We start from the raw sequence: 24,271 nt of genomic DNA, 5'->3' as shown, positions 1-24,271 counted from the left end.
AATATAAAAACTTTTTTTACTAGAGGACCGGACCTGAGGAATCTAATTTGTTTGTTCCACTGTATTTATTTTCACATCACTATATTTTCGCACTCATCAGAGCTGCGAAATTAAGTTGCAGCGAAATTTTACTCTGTGTGCTACTCACGAAACTAAATACTAGCGAAATATAAGTGTCCTAGGGTACGCGTGAATGCTCTTACTCGCTTTCTGTTAAAGATCGCTTATCAAAACCATTCTACATTCAACGCAACCAACTTTCAAACTGTGTATAGTACACAGTAGCTTGCCATTTTACTTCTAATTTTGCATTTCAGAGTTAAAATAAACATATTTCTTTATTGTTGTTGAATTACATACATTACAGTAAATTAGGCCTACAGCTTTATAACACTTTTATAACAGCTTTTATTTTGCTGCAGTTTGCAGAAATCTTCGAGACGCATGAACGCTCATAGGTTTTCTATTATTGCTGTATTACTATATTAACAATATTGGTTATTTTAATAATATCAGTGCATTTTACATATAATATTGGCCAACATTGCATTTCTCCTATTGCAAGGGAGAGATATAAACGTGTAATATTTTCCTTTCATTGTTGTTGTTTGTCATGACCAAACACTTTTTAAATAAATTTTCTAAAAACCTATATAAATACCACAACTTCTCGATATTGCTACCTATGACGTTTTGAAATGTAAACAAAATTGTGTATTGTTTTTCTATTATTACTATATTAATAAAATTGATTATTCTAAGAATATCAGTGCATTTTACTTCTAATATTGGCCAATATTGCATTTCTCCTATTGCAGGGGGAAAATATAAACATCTTTTCCATTCATTATTGCTTATTGTTGTATATAATAACACCCACACCCAGTACATTACAGCTACCATTGCAGTTATCCTATTGCACTGCAGAGCCATTTGATTGCTAATATTGCATTTCTCAACCATCAGTACCCTTTATTTTTTTGCCAATATCTCTGGCCATCTCTTTGGTCGTGGGCTGTATGACAGTGGAATTTCTAGTTTAAAATATCTAAGTGAGGCTGGTTATTATAAATAATAAGCTCTTAAGGATAATAATAAGTTGGGCTAACTGTATTCCTAACGACACTCTTGCCTACCCACGGCTAGACTTACCTTATTAGTTCAGCTGTATAGGTCTATATGATGCATTTGTTTTAATGTCAGATGTAAATAACTGCAGTATTAATCATTCTACTTCGAGCTGCAGAACAAATTACACAATGTAATTATTAACATTCTGACATCTAAATTATATATCAGAATGGGTCAACTTTGTATCTCTATGCTGTAATGTAGCATAAAAACAGTTTCTGGCTTTCATAGCGCTATCTGTAGTGAAGTGTTCTAGCCATAGAGATGACCCGCGTTGAACCATTTCAAATCATGTCTCTATTTTGTTTACACAGGAAGAAGGCTCTACAGATTTGAGAAAACATTACATCAAGAAATCGTGAGAAATATTTATTGGAGGATTGTGTCAACCGTAGCACACTGATGGGAAAACACGCATTCACAAAATTGTTGTGTTGAAAGTACGTTTTGCAATAAAATATTAAAAAAATAATCTCATTCACCGATGCACAAGTCTCGAAAATGTCTGGAGGTAAGCCATGAAAAGTGAATAAAATGAACAGTATGCTATATGTCTAAACCAGAATGCACAGCTATGTTGCTGACAATAATTGTCTAAAAATGTTTAGAGCTAACAGGAGTATTACGCATCAACAAAGCACCCAAAACCTAGGCTAGAGATTACAATCCATATAAATGCATATAAAAATGCGAAGCATGTCATATTTGGAAGTTTATACCTGTGCCGTTTGTCCTCACGGTGAATCCTTTTTCATTCCCAACTCCTCTATCTCAGCGTCGGAGTCATTATCGTCGTCATCATAAATACTTCTCGGACTCTCTGGCCGAGAGCTAGCTGGTGAGGTGGCGCAACTAAAGGGTCGCGGAAATTTCTGCTCTTTCTCCTGTTGATACATGGGGATGGGTTATGAACAGTGTGGTATTACTTCAAATAGGGAATGTTCTCTTTTGCATTAACATTTGAAATTGGCATTTATTGATGTTCACAACTGGTTAGTTAGTGGTGCCCATTGTTAGCAGCACAAACTTCACTAGTGACAGATCTTTGGCAAACACATTGACAGAACCGTCACTCATATTGTGTAGCCATAAATTGGTTAAATTCTCTGATTATTAATAACTGATTATCTACAATGCTTGAAGACCAAATAAATACAAAACAGCATCCAAGATGTAAGTGACTATTTTAGAAGATGTGTAAATAACAGATAGCTGTAGTTTTAAAGTCATCTAGGTAGTGTAGGCAATGTAATATAGCGTATAATGTGTAATATAGCGTATAATGTGTAATATAGCGTATAATGTGTAATATAGCATATAATGTGTAATATAGATTATGTGTAATATAGATTATGTGTAATATAGATTATGTGTAATATAGATTATGTGTAATATAGATTATGTGTAATATAGATTATGTGTAATATAGATTATGTGTAATATAGATTATGTGTAATATAGATTACGTGTAATATAGATTATGTGTAATATAGATTATGTGTAATATAGATTATAATGTGTAATATAGATTATAATGTGTAATATAGATTATAATGTGTAATATAGATTATAATGTGTAATATAGATTATAATGTGTAATATAGATTATAATGTGTAATATAGATTATAATGTGTAATATAGATTATAATGTGTAATATAGATTATAATGTGTAATATAGATTATAATGTGTAATATAGATTATAATGTGTAATATAGATTATAATGTGTAATATAGATTATAATGTGTAATATAGATTATAATGTGTAATATAGATTATAATGTGTAATATAGATTATAATGTGTAATATAGATTATTATATGTAATATAGATTATTATATGTAATATAGATTATTATATGTAATATAGATTATTATATGTAATATAGATTATTATATGTAATATAGATTATAATAGGTAATATAGATTATAATATGTAATATAGATTATAATATGTAATATAGAATGGATAAGCTTGTCTACTGGTAGGCGTAACAGTCAGAGTTCAGCTGAAGCTAACCTCTGACTCATCGTTAAGGCTCCATCCGGTCATTACATCGCTGACCGTGACATCAGGGAAACACTTGTGAATTGCAGCGTTCCGTGCTTTCCTGTAGTACTGCAAACAAATGTACGAAATGTTAGTGAAAAATTGCTTGTTCTATTTAATCGTACGTCATCACAATCATACTTGTAATTCCAGGGTTGCTATAGTGTTACACTACTGTATATACCAAAGATGAGCTGAAATGAACAAATAGAATGTGCATACACGGGCTCTCCATAGAAGATACTGCTTATATCTGTCAGATCAACTAGGAAATGTCCTACTATAAATAATAAACAAGTTTTATCGTTATCAGACATAATATCTTACCAAGCTAATAGGAGGCCAGTCCACAGTCTATGATGTTTAGTTTTCTAGCATTTCATCATGTACAGTGAACCCTCTAATACAGTGGACCCTCGCCATACGATTTTAATTCGTTCCAGGGGAAGGTGAAAATGCGTTATAGAGAGCTATAGAAACTTGTAGTAATTACCTAATACAAACACCCTGGCAAAAAAATTCGAAATTTTATATACACTGTACGTACTGTACATATTAAAAATTCGTAACAAAATAATTGGTTAACTTTAAATAAAACGTTAACTTTAGAAATTATAGTTTATAGTAACTTTAGTGTATTTAGTGGTTATGATCTGTAATAAAATGTAATATTACTATGTACTACGTGCAGGATGTACCGTAGGGAGTTCTTACTTTCGAGACAGATGCATAACATGAATGTTGAATTTAACTTAAATGAATTTAACTTACTGAACACATATTTGAAGCTAAGCTTATGTATTTTACTAAATTTTACTAAACTTCAACTTTGTCATCGGCTAAAATTTTATCACTTTTCTGTTTCCGCTTCTGTTTTTACTATAACTAATAACGAATAAAGCTGGTCTGAAAGATCGCGAGCATCGTATTTCTTTCATGCGTTGTAGGAGGGATTTAGGCAAATGGCATATCAGCATCTTCGTTTTCCGACATATTTAGAACACCGATTGCCAAATTTGAATCTTGAAAAAAATTTTTGCAGATACATGGCAAAAAATTCCGTAAGGTGAGTTTGAAAAAAAACATTGTGTTCCACATCATAAGGCAAACAAATAGTTTAACAGGGTCATTATAACCTGAGGGCACACTGCATGTAACGATTTTCAGCAGTCAGGAAAAGAAGAATAGTGTCAGAGTTGTACTTAGCTTAGCTACTCAGGTATAGTTAGAATAAAATCAGAAATTCCCATAGCTAGAACGTAGGTGGTTATATGGTTTATAAAGGTGGTCAAGGTAATACTATCACCTTGGCCTGACTGAATAAAAGTAGTCATTTGCAAAACAAAAGCTCAATAAAAGCAATCATTAATGAAGTGCAAGCTTAAACTACCAACTGCCAGGAAGACTGACTTTTGTAACAATTATTCATTTTCTTTAAAAGTTACGCAAAAGTAAATTTTCAGAAGTCAGCTATGCAGTTTAAAAGCTAAGTCAGTTTAAAAAATTAAATTTTTTCTAAAAAAAAAAACTGCAAAATTACATGATGAAAATTGTTTTATAGATTGCTGAAGGTTTTTTTCTGGTATTCTTTTAATTAGGTAACTGATATTGACTCAGATCAACTTGTACCAGCCGTGGGACAACAACTCCTTCAATAAACTGCTTCATCACACCATTTAACAAGTGAATGACTCACTCGTACACGTTGCTTATTCATCTAAATTTTATCAACTGATAACCCAATTTTCTAAAGCATATTATGAATGCAACTCTTATATATGCCCGTCACAGATACGAACCACCCCGAGGTTTCTCCAGTCAAGCAGGTCACTGAGTCGCTCCGTCCTGTTTCTCATGATGATTCTCTGACGTCTTGTCAACCGAGTAAAGTCATACATCATCTGTATTTTTAATTATTGAAATTGATTATACTGAATATGAGAACATCATTCATTATTCCATAAGAGCTTATTACGTTATGCAGCACCTTATACAAACAAGATCAGAACAGGGTATATTAAAGAGACTAATATGTACTATTATGTACAGTATAAAACGCTTGAAAACACCAAAGTATAGCTTCATAAAATATTAATTCAGACTGCACAAGAAAGGATATGAAAGTCTAAGTTGACTTGTTGAGCCAAGTCCTGTTTGCCAATCTATGTATCTATACTATCTGCGTGTACAGATGAGGAATGACATGAAAACAAGGGGTGTACAAGACACTTTCATTTCCTAAATATGCACAAACACCATCTATACCAAACACAGATGTATACCAAGTACAGACATATACCAAGTACAGATGTATACCAAGTACAGATGTATACCAAGTACAGATGTATACCAAGTATAGATGTATACCAAGTACAGATGTATACCAAGTACAGATGCATACTAAACATAGATGTATACCAAGTACAGATGTATACCGAGTACAGACATATACCAAATACAGATGTATACCAAGTACAGATGTATACCAAGTACAGATGTATACCAAGTATAAATGTATACCAAGTACAGATGTATACCAAGTACAGATGCATACCAAGTATAGATGTATACCAAGTACAGATGTATACCAAGTACAGACATATACCAAATACAGATGTATACCAAGTACAGACATATACCAAGTACAGATGTATACCAAGTACAGACATATACCAAGTACAGACATATACCAAGTACAGATGTATACCAAGTACAGATGTATACCAAGTACAGATGTATACCAAGTACAGATGCATACTAAGTATAAATGTATACCAAGTACAGATGTATACCAAGTACAGACATATACCAAATACAGATGTATAGCAAGTACAGATCTGGTATACCAAGTACAGACATATACCAAATACAGATGTATACCAAGTACAGACATATACCAAGTACAGATGTATACCAAGTACAGATGTATACCAAGTATAGATGTATACCAAGTACAGATGTATACCAAGTACATATGTATACCAAGTACAGATGCATACTAAGTATAGATGTATACCAAGTACAGACATATACCAAGTACAGACATATACCAAGTACAGATGTATACCAAGTACAGATGTATACCAAGTATAGATGTATACCAAGTACAGATGTATACCACGTACAGATGCATACTAAGTACAGATGTATACCAAGCACAGATGTAAACCAAGCACAGATGTATACCAAGCACAGATGTATACCAAGTACAGATATATACTAAGTACAGACGTATACCAAGTACAGATGTGTACTACGTACAGACGTATACTCCTGAAATATTTTTATTACTATTGAAGACCTCAATCTAATTAATAGTTTATTTAAAAACCTTGTCTCATAGAGTTCAACTATAAATATGAAGATAATTATAATCTGTTGTATAAACTAATAATATAAAAAGCAAGAGCAGATAGTAGTGCTAAATAAAGTCATTATTATTTTACAGCAAATAACTTTATACACTTTAACTACAGTAGAACCACATTCGCCACATTTCAGATGTATACGAATGAAATGTGGCGAATGAAAAACCTTGAAAAGAAAATTTCCAAGCTATGAAACAACTTTTTAGAGAAATATTGCCCCGAATTATAAAAGATGCTTCTAGAGGCGAAAAGCAGCAAACAGAAAATTTAAAAACATGCTGCACGCTGTTCAAGCGAATGAGTAGCTCGGTTTGAAAATAGCACGCCTGAGCTACACTGCCATTGGCTGCCATCCAGCAACTTTCTTACTAGTTGGCCAACACCAAAGGTAAACAAACATACCTTCCATAGTTTTTATTCGTTATTTCTCTGCTCTCTCTTTTTCCATGTGTATGTTTTTTATTTATTATGTAGTAATACGATACATTTATTTGTTGAAACCTTTAACAATTATTTATAATTTTCACAAATATTATGCCTGAGTTTTGCGGGGGTCTTGGAACGGATTAGGGCATTGATATGGTAAAATTTGTTCCTACTTACAAAGTTTTCTGCTCATGAAATGGCTTGTGGAACAAATTACTTTTGTAAGCAAAGTTTCTCCTGTACCTCAATATAAACCAAATATAACTTACACGTACTTCAAGTCAACTATTCTACTCACAGTAATATATAATACCGTGACCTTATCCTAACGTCTTCCATTTAGCTAGACAATATGCCACCACACAACTGCCCCACCTGTGCCAGCTGATTGACTGACTCTTCCGGTGATTTTGTCCTCCGGTCCACAACAAATATACCGTAGGAAACTGGGTCGGTCACATGATCCACCATGAAAGAACCAAAGCCAGAGAGATTCGTAGAAATATTAGGAATGCCCATCACAGTGCATTCAGCTACAACAGTTGAATAATTTTTCTGATTTCCGTGTATGATATGTCATACCTGCTGCAACTATCAAAGTGGTAGCAAGTTTGGAATGAATTTATTGTTTAAAACTTTTAAAAAGGTTTTTAGGAACTGAGTTGGCCAACAGATCATCAGAGTTAAAGCAATTGAACATAATCTATTCATACCAGGTGTGTAGCCCCACGGCTCGTAGTATGATGAAAATACTCCAAGATGGCAACCACGGACAAACTCTTCGTAGTCCATACCCAACAGCGGGTTGGTGGAAGACAAGAACTCAGGATGAAATACAATCTACCCAGATAAAAGTTTCAAAATTATTGAATTATGTTCGGTAGTAATGAAGCAAACGATGCAATTTATCATGCAATGTTATTTTTTATACACCATGGGTCGACAATTTCCATTTTTTTAGGTATAACATCGCATTGTTTCCTATTTGCATGTATATTCAACTTTGGTCTTTATACACGCCATAAATACATTCTCACCTTGACCCTGTCATGGCGGTTGTTAAAAAGACCAACTTGGCGAATGGCTGACAGGATCTGATCATTGTGATCATCTACTACATTGTGAGTACAGATGGGAGGAAGACCAGGTTTCTGCAAAATACAGCAAAATGTATCTTGACACTGAAATACTGCGCACAGATATGATAGTATTCAAGAATGAACAAACAAATCCATAGATTCAATATTAAATGCAGTGATACAATTGATACCTACAGATATTTTAGCAAGTAATCTTACACTAAAGCATATGTGTCTAAAAAGCATACATTTTTTCACAAAGCTCCTGGAGATGTACAAAAAATAAGCTGCGTGACATTACCGTCATTTGACAAGTAGATAGTTTTGTTGTCAACTTTTGTACTTACTAAAAACTTACAGCACTTGTACTTACTTAACTATATTACATTTATGGATGTATCAACATACTAGTGGTGATTAAATAATCCTTTGCTGAGCACAGTAAACTGTTTTGTTGACTGCTACACAAACAGCAATTTACAGCAATGCAGACATAGGCTGTAGCTTAAAGTTATCACTGCTGCTATGCTGCCATTATTACTACAGAATAATCTCAGCGCTACCATTAAAAACTAGTGACTGTCATGCAACAGCGGTTCTCAGTCTATCTCACTGTTACAATGTGACAATTAGAACGGAGTCACAATAAGTCTAACAGACCAACAAAGACCGCTAGACTGGCTTTCAAATTAGACTTGTATCGACCTTTCAGACAACATTGAAAGTCCAGTATCTGCTGCTTCACCTGCTAGCACTTGTCACAGTCCATAGAAGTTCTAGAGAACCATGACTTGACAGTTACTGTTACACAAAAAACTTCATTGAGAAGTTACCAGGTCAAACTAGCACAGACTGGTTAAAGTACGTGAGAGTTAGGGGTAAAGAGGTAAAGGCCAGTAACAAGATTAGATGCAAAGAAAAGCAATTTTTTTCCCTAAAGAGTTTCACTCTTAAAAGAAATCTTTGATGACATTGAGCTGTTTGTACAGCTGTCAGTATGTTAGTGTTCATACCTGAGAGTTATAGACACATCCTTTGAGTTTTAGAATATCTTCACGACTCAACAAGGCGTCTGCTGTTGGTATTTCTCCTCTACAGGATTAGAACACACCTTATAATAAGAGAGGAGCCGGCCCTAACTAGACTGCCATAAAAACTTTATTTCAATGTGACAGCATTTCAGAACTAGTTTGATTAAGGACAAATCCCAGAGTTCCACAAATTGAAGAAGCTAGTAATTGCAGATTTCCACTAAAGTTACTTTACAAGTTTAAAATGTTGATAATAAAACTGGAAAGAATACATTCACACTATATAATAAGCATAAGTGAGTCCATAATACCATGTTCAGTGTGTTACCCAAAACTAGTCCAATTAACATAAAGCTGTGACTTTGGCTCTTCCCCGATTTACACTCATAAATAAACATAACCCGCTGACATGTTAACATAGTGAAGGCAGCTAGGCTATAATACGCATAATCCTTGTATAGAATTTTAACAATATTATTATAGCGCATAAATTTGTAAATAATAAAATTCACAACTATAAAAATTTGAAACTAAATTTTAGTAACAGGAAACAATGGCAAAACAAGCCTAGGTGCAAGATCCATAACTTAGAGTAAACATTGCTCCATACCATACACAGGTTAAACATTGACAACCCCTATGTACTGACAAATTTTTTACACAACAGCCAAAACTATTACTTTTTCAAAGCTTCTAGTGGCAAAACAGATTATTTGTCAACCACATACATAGTATAAACTTACACATGAAAATCTCCTCTTCTCAATGGGATATTTTATTCAGCTATAAATGCATGCAAAGAGCTGCAAGTTATTCATAATATCCAATATCTAACTTCATTGAAAACTCATTTTGCATACTCTTGCCATTTCAATATTTTTACCAACACAAAATTGCAATAATAAGTTACAAAGCTCACAACATAGCAACTCATGAAGTCAAAATAAACTTTTTGGAGTATTCAACCAAATCTTAACATAACTTCAACTGTAAAACTCGGCTTAAATAAATGAGAGGGAAACTTAGATATGTTTTGAATGTTGACACAGAGTTACGAAATGCATTAAGCTAGACCAGAAAGCTCCAGCTTTTCGCTCTAAAAACTATCAAAGTCAAAAACAGATATTCGACAATCTAGTTAAAAGCCATTAACAGATAAGCAATAAACATTGCTCTTCAGCATAGTTTGAAAGTATGTAAGCATTCGGTACAGTGAGAAAATCATGCCATGACATTTTTCCAAGCCATGAGGTAATAATCAATATTTTTTTAGCGATTAGTTTGCCCAGATGTTTTCTTGTGGGGGCGCATTTGAGTGTTCCGCTGCAGCAACAGCAAAAAGCTTTTAAAAAGGTAAGTACAAAGCTTCCACAAAAAGTAATGCACAAAGCTCCATAGCCATATATAACTTTAGATAGCTTTATATAACACAAACACAATTTTGAAGTGTCTGCGCAACTCTGAATAACTTAACTAAGTCAACTAACTAAACTCAACTAAACTAATATAATTTAGACGAGACTGTTTGTTAATTGTATTTAGGCAGAAATTGACGAGAGTTCAACTTCAGAATGTGATGTGTCACACTGCATGTGTATATAAACAGCATCAATTTAGCTTCTTAAAATGATTGTTTGATTCCAGCCCACGTAAAAAGCTTAGAGCATTACCTGAGCACATGCTCTAAGATGACTTTGCCAGCATTCTTTTGTACTTTCTCCACTGTGTCTCTCATCTGTTTGGCTATAGCCTGACCTCTCAGAGATTCTACATTAAAGTTGTTTGTCTTGCACGGGAAAATGAGAAAGACCACTACAGTTGTGTTGACCTTGGCTTGCTGAATAAAATGTACAACACTATTTTAGTTAGAAATTGTATTCACAAAAACCTCAAAGAACATATAAGAAAGCATTGCTACCTGACAATGCTTATCCACATTTTTAAAATGATCTCGGAAAACTAAATTTTAGTCAGAAATGTAGAGCAAAAATAAAACGAACAATAAATTCCTTTTTTCATGACAAATTTGTTTGGTGCAACAAATAAGCATTGAAAAGGTGCAAAACAATGCAAATTTGATGAAAAAAGATATGATTTTCTTTTGCATTATTCTACGATATGTTTATCACTCAACTTAATGTTATAATAATTCATTGTCATTAGTAATAATAGCTAAAAAAAATATCTATTTATACACATACAAATATGTATTACACAAAGAGTAGTCCAAGAATATAGCCTAGCATGTAAATGTTATCTACATGATTATAGATTCTTACCTGCATGTAATAATTGAGGCGAGCCAGGGACTCAATAAACATGTCAACTCCCTTATTTTTAAACTCATAGCGACCAGCGGAGAAAAAGTAGAGAGTGTTATCTAAGTCGAAATCAAAGTGACTGCAGAAGAGAAAGACGCATCAATACATGGTCATTTTGGCTGTTTCACCAGAGATGTTTTAAAGTTACTTCAAGCCGCTCATATCATCAAGAAAAAGGTGATTATGTGAAATTCAAGCAACATAAACATTAAGCAGACAATAACATGTGAGCAGCATTCACTACGGAGTATATTAGATTTAAAAGGATACACAACTGTTCACAATACATGATGTACCTCTATACCAAGGGTAGCCCCAACTGTAACAGCTACTACTGCTATCATTATAGTTCTCGACCAAGCTATACACCACAGACATACACAACTGACATACCATCAGAGAAAAATATAAGCTCTACGTACTAAGTAAAAGTTCTGAGGCTAGATAACAGGCTAACTCAGTGACTCACCCGTGAAAATGACCTTTCACGAACTCATGAATCCTTTCCTTGCTCTGTGCGTGCAAGTTTTGAAATTCATGTAGTGCGCTATATCGTGTGACATTCAAGCCATTTGGAGTTATGCTATCTGCAAAAAGAACACATTCCAAAAATACTTGAAAGTTTCCATAGCGATATATCACTTCGATAAGCAAACTTTATCATCAAAGGAGCAATCTGATAAATGTAATAAATTATGAATACGGTCATGAATTTACTAGACAATACTGTACTATAATTCACAACATTAACAAAATTGAAAAAATTTTCCATTTAAACACACGCACAAGAAGTTCCATTAGGAGTTTAATCACAGATAGCCGAACATTACAAAACATTCTGAAAGTTGGAGTTGCTCCATCCACAATGTAGAATAAAGTGTGAAAACACAACTCCCAAACTGTGAGCTGTTAATCTACCAGACACTTTTAAAAAGTGTTTCAAACAGCAAAGAAGTAAACTTTTAAACATGTCTAGTTATCGAAGACACCAGAATATACCTGCTTGAAAGTGCGTAATAAAAGTGAACTGACAAGAAAAGGTGATCTTGATGCGACCGATTGACCCCAATAAATTACCAACAAATTCTGTTAGTATTTGTCCCAGAGTGATCCGGAGGTCAAAATTAAATAAAACATCAAACAGACCTGACTATTGTGATTATGCCTGGAGGTACAAAGCTAACAGCAGTAGAATGTGGTAGGCAATTACTTTAATCAGGAGCTCTATTAGGTGATATCTAAATCAGCCACAACAATCAGCATATACCATAAACTTTCAATAATATATTATTGGCCACAGATAAAGATTAGTCTAAGTATGACAGGACATGCCAGATATTGTTGAACACCTACGGTTGTTGAACTACCTACGGTTGTTGTTGAACACCACCTTGCAACTGATGTATGTGCAATAAAAACACTTTGCTAGTCATAGAAGAGTATAACAAACATTCAGTCAGGACATTTGTTGAATTCAAACAGACTAACAGAGCCTGATGAGATGAATTTTGAGTGAAATGCAATAATATTACTAGCTAGTAGGGCTGCCTTTTCTCAAATCAGATACTAATAATAGTTTTTAGCCTTTTAATCTTTCTACAACTAAAAACGAATTATAAATGAACAAGTAGATACACAGTGCTATGAGGGTGCTAAGAGGGTTGAGACCTCTCAGCGCACTGCTTAATGATTATTAGAAGTAAGCATTCCTAAATTCAAACAAGTCTGGTACACTTGTCAGTACGCCACAAAAACTGGAATAGTGGACACCAGGTTGTGGCCATCATACATTGTAGACATAACAGCGCTAACAATTTCTCTCGACTAAACTTTACTTAAAAGTGCATGACTTGTAAAACAAAAAAGCTTATAACAGAGATTTTTATCACAAGCATCATGATACCAGCTTCAGAACAATCAAATGAAAAAAACAATTTAATGTCGAGCTTATTTTTCAGAGTTATATCTTCAATGTGATAGAACACAACTCCAAAACTATGAAGCACAGGTGTTTTGTAAGCTAAAATACCTGGTGTTCGCCCAATAAGGTATTTTGATTCTATAGCTGTAATATTGGAGACAGTAGTGAATATGTGAGTGCAGTGCGCTGCCGCCCTTTCCATGCAGTATCTGTGATAAATGCCTCGGTCTCCGGCTTCCTTGTCCAGTTCAAACTGTTTAGTATATAGAATTTTTGACTTCAATTCAAAATAATACGAAATACAAACAGTCTCAACTTGCAAAATAGTGTGAAGTTCACCTTTTCTAAATAGTTGTAAAAATCCACATCACCAGCGCATAGAAATCGTCCGAGTAGCGTAGCATGTGTTGTAAAAAGAGTTGCCACGTCGACATGGGTCGTCCGAAGCATGATTAGTCCAACACCCGACATCCATTCGTGAAAGTGGGCTACAATCTGTGGTCTTGGCACGCTGTTCACTCTCTTTCTAAACTGCAAAGAATCAGTACTAATATCGATTATACATGCCACTGATGTAAACAAGAATGGCCAACCTGTCAGACCTGGGATCTTGTACCATGCATTTTGACCCAGCAATATTACTGGAATTACAGCCAAACCTTATCTTAGGATGACCACTTTCTCGTACAGGTTTTAAAAATACTGTACAACAAAAGATTTGAGCCAATATTTGATTAAAGACAAAGGAAATAAATTCCAACATGAAGTCCAGAGTGTCTTGAAACAAGTCAGTAGATGTGTTCATAGTTCTCCTAATGCTCAAAAAACCTTAAACGATGCTTCATAACATCCTTTGTTAATTTCAAAATTAACAAAGGATGTTAATTTGTTGATGTCAATACTTCCCTCGCCCTAGATTTCAGGAAATCTAGGGCGAGGGAAGTAATAATAAAAACTATAAAAGGCAGTATTTTTCTCAAAACAAAAACAGGAAATTATAAAACAAGAAGATAAAAAAACATACTCGGCTGAATTATCCAAGATTTCTAGTAATTATGAAGATTTATCTAGTTGCTATTGCTAGAAAATTGCTAGCATTTCTTTTGACAGATCGACTCTCTTCGAGTAATTGTGTTGACACTATTTGTAATAAGGTCACTTAGTCATTGACTCTGCTCCAGTTTTGCTGGCAATACCTTAATTCAAAATCTACCATAACCTTTGTTACCAGTTCATCTTCCGCCCTATTATTACTAGCATACACATTTATGATAACCTTGCTTTAAGATATGTCACTAATGATTTAATTCTGTTGCCAAAAAGTGCATTCCAACTAATTGCAAATCTACAACATATTTTAGCATATTTTATTCCAAATACTTGCATCTTTTGACTGTCTGAGCTAAATGCTCATTTTGCATCGATTAAAATTTTAAAAACTTTCGTAAAAGCGGATAACTCCTTATCGGCCCAACACTAATATAGATACACTTTGTTGCTTGGGAAGTTGTACATACGTGCTGGTAGCACTGCAAGTGTCGATATTAGAGTATTGACGGAGATATATAGTAGATACAGTCACAGATAATCACATGGGCTAATACCATAGGAGTAATTCAGTTGCCAAGCATTTTAATCGCATTTCGAAGCTTGCCAAAATTATTGACAACTTGAAGGTGAAATTAAATCAATACAGCTAACTCTCATGTCTGCTGATGCAGCTCTTGTATGACACGCACAGCTGAGGGAATGAAGAATACATATAATGTATATTCACCTGAAAATTTGCATATCATTTGCAGGCAAATATTTGCGCATATCAAAATTTTAAGGTATGGAAAAATCAAAAGGAGTATAGGAACGATATCACACCAACAGCCCTATTAATAACATAGCAATGATGACCTACAACAGCCATAGTGACACTGTCTCAGATCAAAACTAGCTTTCCGCACCTTACCTCAGAAATGAACCAGCAGGTCATGAATCCAAAGAGCAGACAATCATTAGATTCAACATCATCCCATGGAATGCCGATACGACACTTGTCGAACAGTTCCTTCCTCCACTCCATGAGTTTATGAGAAGCAGAGGAGACATCAAAAAGGATGACATTGGGATAACCATCAATGAGCCAACGACCAAACACAACCTAACAAATTCCAACAAGCAGCGGGTATCACGCGTGCACTTTTGAGGACAATCAGAGAGACTGTAGTTCTCTATGTCAGCAACTATCTGTTTAGTGAGTCCGCAATCGTGATTCCATAGAATGATTACAGTAACTCGCCAGACGTCCACTTTGAATGAACAATATATCATGTTAACTAAGTTCAATGAGCTAAATAATTCACCATTGTAAACTATTTATATGTAAATAGTTAACATGCAGAATTGATCAATTAAATTCAAAGAATTACATAACCTGGAATTGTGATTTATAAAATAGTACGCTTATACAACAATAGAGCAATCAAACAGCAAATATCCAACACACAACTTTGCAAACTCTATTTCTTAGTACGTATTACCTTGACACTTGAAATAGAGGTCAACTTTTTAAAAGTGCAAAAGCACCTGCTGACACTACTGTAAACAAGTTAGCCATTATTAGCACGTGAAACAAGTATTACTCCTAGACATGAATAAGTTACAATGTTGTTATCAGTCAGCAATGTGAACTAATTGTAACACTTTTGTCTTTGCTGCCTTAATAAACATAATTATCACCGACCTATTTATCTGACAGCATTTTACAATATATGAGACTTTGTAAAAATATAAAAACCCATCGCCTCCTTAGACGACAGCGATGCCGTATTGTTAAAAGGTCTGAATGCGTAATCAATCCATCAATCAGTTTGCATATCTCTACAAATAGTAAAGCCGGCACGATAGCTTTGTACATGACATCGGTGCATGGTGTCCGGCAAGGTGAGACCAAATTATTTTATGTGTCAAATACTTCGCTTGCGATTTATCATTTCAAAACTAAAATTTACATAAGCTATAAAGAGAAGAGAATTGAAGTGTCACAGATGTCAAGGCATCATGCATAGATGACATGATATGACAAGTTCTGTATCGGAGCAGTCGCTGTGATGTAGTACCAGTTATACAGCTGCTATGCTTTAGTCTTGTTGGCTGCCATTCTAAAACTCGCTGACCAACCAGAATAAGATACCACGCTAAGTGAAGGACTCTTTAGCACACAATAGTTGATATAAAAACTGATGAAATAATATATGAATCAAATAGTTTAGCAAACTAGTAATTGAATGTGCACTGCAATCATTAATTAATTTCTAGTATGCATAAAAATGCAGTCAAGGCTATATTATCAACCTATGAGAGCACTCAATACCAACAGGACCCCAACAATAGATCGAGTACCTTCAGATCGTGAGATCGCATCTGTTCAAGAGTATCAGCGATGGCATAATTGGATGGCTTTTCAATGACCTCGACTTCTAGTTTGGCACATTTCTCATTGTACGGACCGAGGAGGCAGTACTGCTCCCCATACTCAGATGCTGTCTCAGCAGCTTTTGTCCTTATCACAGTGTAGATTCCTCCAACTGGGTGCATAGAAATCAATGCTCAAACATTCTTTCAAGCAATTTGGATGTATTTTAGACCAAGATAACCTGTGCTATGTTTAGTGAGCTAGACAAGCCTATACCGAGAGACCCTACTTAAAAAGGCTGTCAGGCCATAATAATCACTGATTTTTCACTCTTGGTTGGCGAGAAGCTGCCTCAACTCTTTCTACCACAAACCAAAAAATCATTCAAGACTTCAGATTTCCCGTAAATAGCATGTACTGGTTTGTAATCATGGATATATCAAATATTGGGAAAGTAAAAATATTTTTGCGAAGTATAATATAAATTAAAATTGTTTTAAATTTTAAATTAGTTGCAACAATATAAGATTTAACTGCAACTAATATAAGATTTAAAACAATTTAGATGATTGAGGTTCGGACGCAGCGCAGGTTGTATAAAGTCATAAATCAGCCATTTTGAAGTTAAAACTTAAAGCATGGAAGTGGAGCCAACTTTAGATGTTTATAAATAAGAAATTATCTAAAATAGTAAAACATGCAAGTGTATGTCGTTCATAAAGAACAGCTACAAGCAGATCAAAGCCGGTGCATAGCAGCCTTAAACTGTAAACATGTATAAAGATAAACCCTATAGTTTAAAAAGCTGATAGACATGCAAGTCAAATTATTACAGTGACTCAAAGCGCATCATCTCTTACCTTACAAGTGAATAGTATTGTATATTTGAACTTGGGGTTTATCTTTAGTCAAAATATTTTTCATTGGTTTCTTTCATCCATCAACGATTGTTACATATTTATTCTTTAGACTTAAAAGGAAGACAAGAAATAATGATAATCTTTATATTTAGTGTGTATCTTAGTGTTTGTTTGTCTGTCCGTCTGTCTGTCCACCTGTCGGTCCAGCTATAGCGATAAAACTTTGAGAATGAGAAATCGCTCCAGTTCTGCGGAAAGCAATTTATCCAATACATTACACTGTCTAACTGGCTATACCATACAATAAATTGGGCACATACTTGGAACACATGCCAATCTTTCATGACTTCACATTAAACACTGTAGCTTTATGTGTAAAGCCATACCAGAAGAAAAATCCGTGAAGCCGATACCAGAAGAAATATGCATGCCCATACAGCCGGTACAGTATGAATGACAGAGAAATAAACACAGTAGACAGAAATAAACAAACATCTTCATTTAAAAGTTAGAATGGTAAATGTTGGATAGGTATGGTGATTAAAACTAAATTCTCTTTGCAAACTTTTGTATTGCCCGTGCAACACCGGGCGGACATTCATCTAGTACCTTTATAGCTTTAAATATAGAAATATGAAAAGTCTAGGATATCATTATGTCAGCACTTATTTCAACCACTAATCCTAACCTTTGCAATGCATACTATAATAAGAAACCTGTCCATCCATAGACAAAGTTGGGGGTTGAAAAAAATGAAAAAATATTGCACCATCTGGGATTCAAACTTGCAACATTCGGCTTCCCAGCCCAAAATTGTTTACCTTCGCATTCCACTTTTTCAAAATATTTGTGGACATACTCATTCTCTGTGTTTTATTGGCACATCTGACAAATTCTCAAAGGACATTAGAAGCCCAGGGTAATAGTACTACTAATATTGAAGTCTTGTGCGCATTCCAAGCCTCACCTATCATCATTGTGACCAATACTTGTCGGTCAAGGACTTATACAGATCCGATTACGAGACCATCCATCTGACAGATGCTTAAATATGTCACTTAATACATTTCTTTATGTATCTCATGAGTTACACAAACAGCAAACTTGATTAACTAAAACAAATAACATAAAATAAATATACTCAACGATTTTAAAATTCCTCAAACTCACCTTTATTTGCCACTTCCCATGCTGCCTCAAACAGCCATTTATTCTGATCAGCCGGAGACCGCCCACCTGATGACGTCTCTCCATCGAAGTCTTCACTTGCAACTGGATTTATACCTTTCAAGAGTTTAAGATTTCTTCCATAGCTGCTACTACGTTTCCTGAAGCTGTTGTTTGATGCCATGCCCTAGCGGTGCAGACACTACAAACAGTCATTCTACATAAATTTTGTGTAAATTTCATATTTTTGTATACAGTATGTCAAACCATGGTGAAATGGTTCCTAAAAATATTTTTGAATAACAACATACATGGCGTGTTAAAGCAATTTGTTTGGTTTATATATTCTGTGTTAAGCAGTTTCTGCAGATGCTTTATCAAAGTAAGACCATTACTTAACTATTATATATCATTCTATGAACATTAACATAAAATGCTCTCTGTGAGTTGTAATTCTGGTTGTGGGTCGTAGTCAGAACCTTACCAACTTGTAGCCAGTGAGTTCTTTTCTAGAGATATACATGATGATTAGCCTTACAATCCAAGGAGCTCAATGAAAACATCACTAGCAAAAGCGAACTATGGAGACGCAAGCGGACAAGTAGAACCAACATTTAGTCTCATCACGAAGATGATGGCAAGGATTGACTGAATAAACCAAACTAAAATTAAGCTGTTATCAGCACCAAATAATTGCTATTATATCTCCTAGAAATTTTCTGAGAGGTTAATTCATTGAAGAACAAACTTTTAAAAAGTAAATATAGGAGGGAGTTTTGATACTAAAAAACAGCAAAAGAATTCAAATTCGAACAATTACATCTCTGCAATAATGTGGAAAGCTAACCAGGCACTATGAATTATGAGTTGTGGACCTCTTTTTGTACCACCCAAAGACCATTTTGACTGACAAACACCCAAAACTTTTTTCAAAGATCAAACTTCAGACCAACTTGTGGTGAATTATAGATACTGTAGCTTAAAAAAATACTTTCGTTACATTAAACAGTAATGAGAATACCAGCTGACCTAATATGTACATGAAAATGGACAATTATGTCTTTGTGATATCTTGATATTCTTATTTTTTACATTCACCATCTGCAATGCAGACATCTACATGCTTACAAATACATTTACAAACGCATGATATTAAAAAACAGATTTAGATTACCGGAAATTTTCATTAGAAAGTCGTGATGCGAGTCAAAAATACGATACAGAACAGGCCAGACCTATTCACGGGGTTTTAGTTTCCTAAAATTGGTAAACATCTGTTTAGGAATGTTTTCATATTATAGATATGTGAACTGTAAAGCTAGTATGAATAATCTTATTTAAGAAAGTCAATATCAATATAATTCATGTTTCATTGCATCAAATATCAGACTTTTCCCCATAAACTATGTTAATATTTCAGACCAGATTGGCACATTACGAGTTTTGCTCCGAGACAAACATTATTTTTGTAATATGCAGCATTGCTTACAGACGTGATTAGTTATGGTCAGGTTAATGTAAACCAATATCGCTAGAAAATTTACACTACAATATCAAAAATCATAAAGATTTTAATATATTATCACATAACATGCGTCAGTGCGACAAACATCGCCAAGTCTCATTCAATATACTTTTATTTACCTAAAATTAATATTTTGCTTAATGTTAGGTATGTAAAGCGTATCTATTGGTAGAGTATGTATGATGGTCGAAACCGTAGCGTTCAGTACAATGGTTGTTACATAACCAACAACTGATACAAATAACATATATAAATGTACCACTGCATATGCTAAAAATATTTAATTTAATTACTAACTAAACTATGCACAAACAGTAACGCTAAACAATTAAAATTAGTCCGGCTAACGAATGTTGCTGACCGGTGCAGCTCACCTGTGCAAATTTGCACTCGTAATTGCGTTCGTAGAAACAAATGTTACAACTTGAGGCGATCAACAAATAAGCTATTGGTCAGTTAATCACAGCCCAATGCTCCAACTCTAAAACGATTCGTCACCAAGAACAATCACGCGGCGGGAATATGCTCACATGACACCAATCAACCGTGGTGACCAGAATAACACGTGCATGTAGTCTGTTTATAAATGCGGCAAGTATTAGATATTGCACAATTAGTTTCTGTATCTTGTTGGTTTTTAAACTAACAAACAAATGGTTTTTATATTCTCAAGACCAAATAATTAAGATTGTGTTATTAACACTAAACAAAAATGTTAGCCACTTTTCTCGTTAGGGAGAAGTAAAAGTATTATATTGTTGTTAATTAGAAACGTACGTGGAGAAACTGGTTAGAAAACAAATGTTACCTGGCAAGTAGAATGCTAGACAATCGGCACATATGCAACAAAAAGCAGGCAAAAAAGGTGCGTGGAGACGACTACTAAGGAACATTTTTGTGGATTCTATATTTAGTTTAGGAAGGGCCAGCCATTTTAAGTAGACTGTTTGAATACTGACAAGCTACAACCCCAACTGGTAATTATCAAAACGTAACATAGTGACAGCAGGTTGGTGATACTCTTAGGAGAATAAATCCACGTCTTTTTGCTACTACTACAGCTCGGTAAGATTAAGGATATACAGCCCCCACATGGGTGGCTGTATATCATTGGTAAGATCTGATGTATGTGGTGGAATTTGCTGGTGCTTTAGCGTACAGCCATTATTCTAAATGTTTTTAAACTTTTGTTCATTTGTCAATAACCAGACTGATTATCTCAGTCTGGTTTGTGTTGCTGGAGCTTACCCATTGGCTGGAGTTTATTGTCATTTTAATCGTTATTTTTTTATTGCTTTTTACTTACATGGATGCACTGGTTTTGTCTCCTTCTGGTGAATTGTGTGTCGACTCTGGCAATGTGACTGAAGGGTGGAGGAAATAGAGAAAAGTCTTCAAAAACTATTTGGTTGCTATTTACTTAGTTGCTGCTCCTGCTGGAAAAGATAGAAATTTTTCTGCTGGTAATGCTGCTATCTGGTTAAAACAGATTGGCATGTTGGGGCATTTTATTGGTGAGGAGGCAAGGAAGATACTGGATCAATTTTATTTTGATGATAATACTGCTGCTGAGAGGCTCCCTGATGTACTTGCAATGTTGAAAGCAAACTTTAACCTGAAATGTAGTAAGCTTTAAGAGTGGTGTGTATTTTGGTCTCTCTCACACATTTTGAGGGCGAAGGCATCAATATGTTTGAGAAGCGTATGCAAACACAGGTAGTTAAGTGTGAATTTGGGAAAATGAAGGAGATGATGATGCTCTGTAGGTGTGCCATTGGCATAAAGAATACCAAGATCAGAGAAAAGTTGCTCATGGATCCCGAGGCAACATTAGTGCGTGTAATTAATCTCATACGAGCATCACAAATACAGTTGCATAGCATGAATACTAACAAGTTGATTGATACAATTGCCATGATAAAGATGGAAATTCCCTTCCACTCTTGCACCACAAAGATTCAAATGCAAATTCTGCACATTCGAGCATGTCAAAGGTAAGTGTCCCGCTTATGGCAAAAACTCAGAAATGTTGGCCAAAAAATTATGTTGAGAAAACCTGCACCAACAAAGAAGTTGGTAGGGTAAATGCAAGTAAGAACAAGGCAACTGTTTTCAATGATTACTTCATGGGTATGATAGAAAGAAATGAGCAATTAAGGTCCTGGACTAAGTGCTATACCCTCACAAACAAAAACTATGAACATGAAGTGACATTCAAGATCGACAATGGTGCTGAGGCCAATGTTCTTCCCGTGGAAATAGACAGAGACTCAATGCTGACATCCACCCTAGCCCAGTTGGTTTGACATCATATACAGGTCACAAGATAGACAATGCAGGAAGAACGAAACTCTCTGTAAAGCAAGGCGACACACAAGCTAATGTGTAGTTTGAGCTAGTTGATGCCAACCTCCATCCTATGTGGGGATTGAGCTCATGTATGGACTTTAGTCTTGTCTTATGCATGGATGCTGTAGGTACAGAAGACCTCCTCATTGAGTACTGTGATTGTTTCACTGGTATGGGATGCTTGGAACGGGAGCACACTATCATGATTGATTCCAACATAAACTCGTCATCAACAGCGAAGAATACCACGGGCTATAAAGGAGGTCAAAGCAGAGCTAAATCAGATGGAAATTAATGGAATTATATCGAGAGTGGATCAACCAATAAAGTGGGTCAACAGTATGGTGGTTGGGTGGTTGTTGAAAAACAAATGGAGAAGTCAGCATTTGTTTAGACCTAAGAGAACTGAGTATTGAGAGAGCACTATCACATACCGACATTGGATGACTTAGCCCACAAGTTCGCAGAGATGACCAAGTTTGCTCTGTTTGATATGAAACTAGGGTACTGGTATGTGACACTAGATAAAGACAGTAGACTACTGATAACATTTTGGTCACCATATGGAAGATTTGCCTTCAACCGTCTGGTGTTTGGGATTGCATCAGCCGCTATAGATTTCGAAAATGAGTTGAAGAGGTCTTTGGCCATCTAAAAGTGAGCCTATATTTGATGACATTATTACTTGCAAAAAAGACCAAAAAGATTTTCACCAAACTAGCAAGAAGCTGCTCGAATGTACAAGGAAGCACAACATTGAGTTCAACCCTGAAAAGGCTCAGCTGAACAAAACAGAAATAACTTATTTTGGCCACATTGTTTTGCCAAGTGGACGCAAGCCCAGCCCTAAGAAGATAGAGGCTATAGTGGAAATGCAAACTCGCCGACAAGCATGGGATACAGAGGCTGCTTGGGATGCTCAATTTTTTTCTAGGATTTATCCCTGACATAGCAGTCATAACCAAACCAATTTGTGCACTTCTCAAAGCTGATGCAGAATAGTTTTGAGGACCTGAACAAGACAAAGCCATGAAAACTAGAAAAGAAAAACTCACCAGTCAGCCTGTACTACAGTATTACGATATCCAAAAGCCAGTACTACACTGCAAGTAGATTCATGTTAGGCCGGTTTAGGTGCTGTTTTACTAAATGATGGCCATCCCATAGCCTTTGTCTTTACGGCTGTCACAGAAACAGAGCAAAACTGACTGCAAATAGAAAAAGAACTGCTAGCCATTGTCTTTTATTGCGAAAAGTTTCAGCGCTACATTTATGGACAGCAAGCTGATATGCAGACAGACCAAAATTTGTTGGTTGCGATTGTACAAAAATGACTACACAAGGTCTCACCTTGACTAAAGAGGTTGCTACTGAGACTACTCCAATATCATATTCAGCGCGTCTCCTATGTGCTAGTCTTTATATTTAGCTGACACATTCTCTCAAGCATACATTGCTGGTGAATCCGGAGAAAGTCCAGAAGAAGTGATCATAATCCACACTATCTAGATGGAATTGCATGCAAAGGAAATATTGGTTGATGTCTACGCTTAGGACTTTGTGATGCAAGAGTTAACCAGTGCTATAGTAAGTGGGTGGATCTGGAAATGTAAACGTCAAGTACCAGCTAATTTAC

At 35.1% G+C, this 24,271-nt stretch overlaps 2 protein-coding genes across 2 annotated transcripts in view; one reads left to right on the top strand and one right to left on the bottom strand.

Moving 5' to 3' along the window:
• The window catches only part of LOC137385263 (nucleolar complex protein 3 homolog), a 28,857-nt gene extending 27,275 nt beyond the window's left edge, over positions 1-1,582 (top strand). The window contains exon 22 of the mRNA XM_068071700.1: positions 1,446-1,582. Within this exon, the coding sequence (XP_067927801.1) occupies positions 1,446-1,493 (48 nt within the window). The 3' untranslated portion in view covers positions 1,494-1,582. The remainder of the gene's footprint in view (positions 1-1,445) is intronic.
• On the bottom strand, positions 1,480-20,702 carry LOC137385264 (glycogen [starch] synthase-like). Its single transcript, XM_068071701.1, has 16 exons — positions 20,661-20,702; positions 18,765-18,963; positions 16,722-16,906; positions 15,289-15,480; positions 13,668-13,859; positions 13,437-13,581; positions 11,877-11,994; positions 11,366-11,486; positions 10,757-10,923; positions 9,069-9,147; positions 8,014-8,127; positions 7,690-7,816; positions 7,352-7,509; positions 4,982-5,083; positions 3,153-3,251; positions 1,480-2,015 (listed from the first exon to the last, which is right to left on the bottom strand). Exons 2-16 carry the CDS (start codon positions 18,943-18,945, stop codon positions 1,866-1,868), a joined length of 2,130 nt encoding a protein of 709 aa, XP_067927802.1. The 5' UTR covers positions 18,946-18,963; positions 20,661-20,702; the 3' UTR covers positions 1,480-1,865.
• Positions 20,703-24,271: the final 3,569 nt, after the last annotated feature.

The sequence above is a fragment of the Watersipora subatra genome, chromosome 1 (genome assembly GCF_963576615.1).
Source record: "Watersipora subatra chromosome 1, tzWatSuba1.1, whole genome shotgun sequence".
In the NCBI taxonomy this organism is placed as follows: Eukaryota; Metazoa; Bryozoa; class Gymnolaemata; order Cheilostomatida; family Watersiporidae; genus Watersipora; species Watersipora subatra.
Note: the sequence above shows the minus strand (reverse complement) of the source record. Positions and strands in the feature narration are given on the sequence as shown.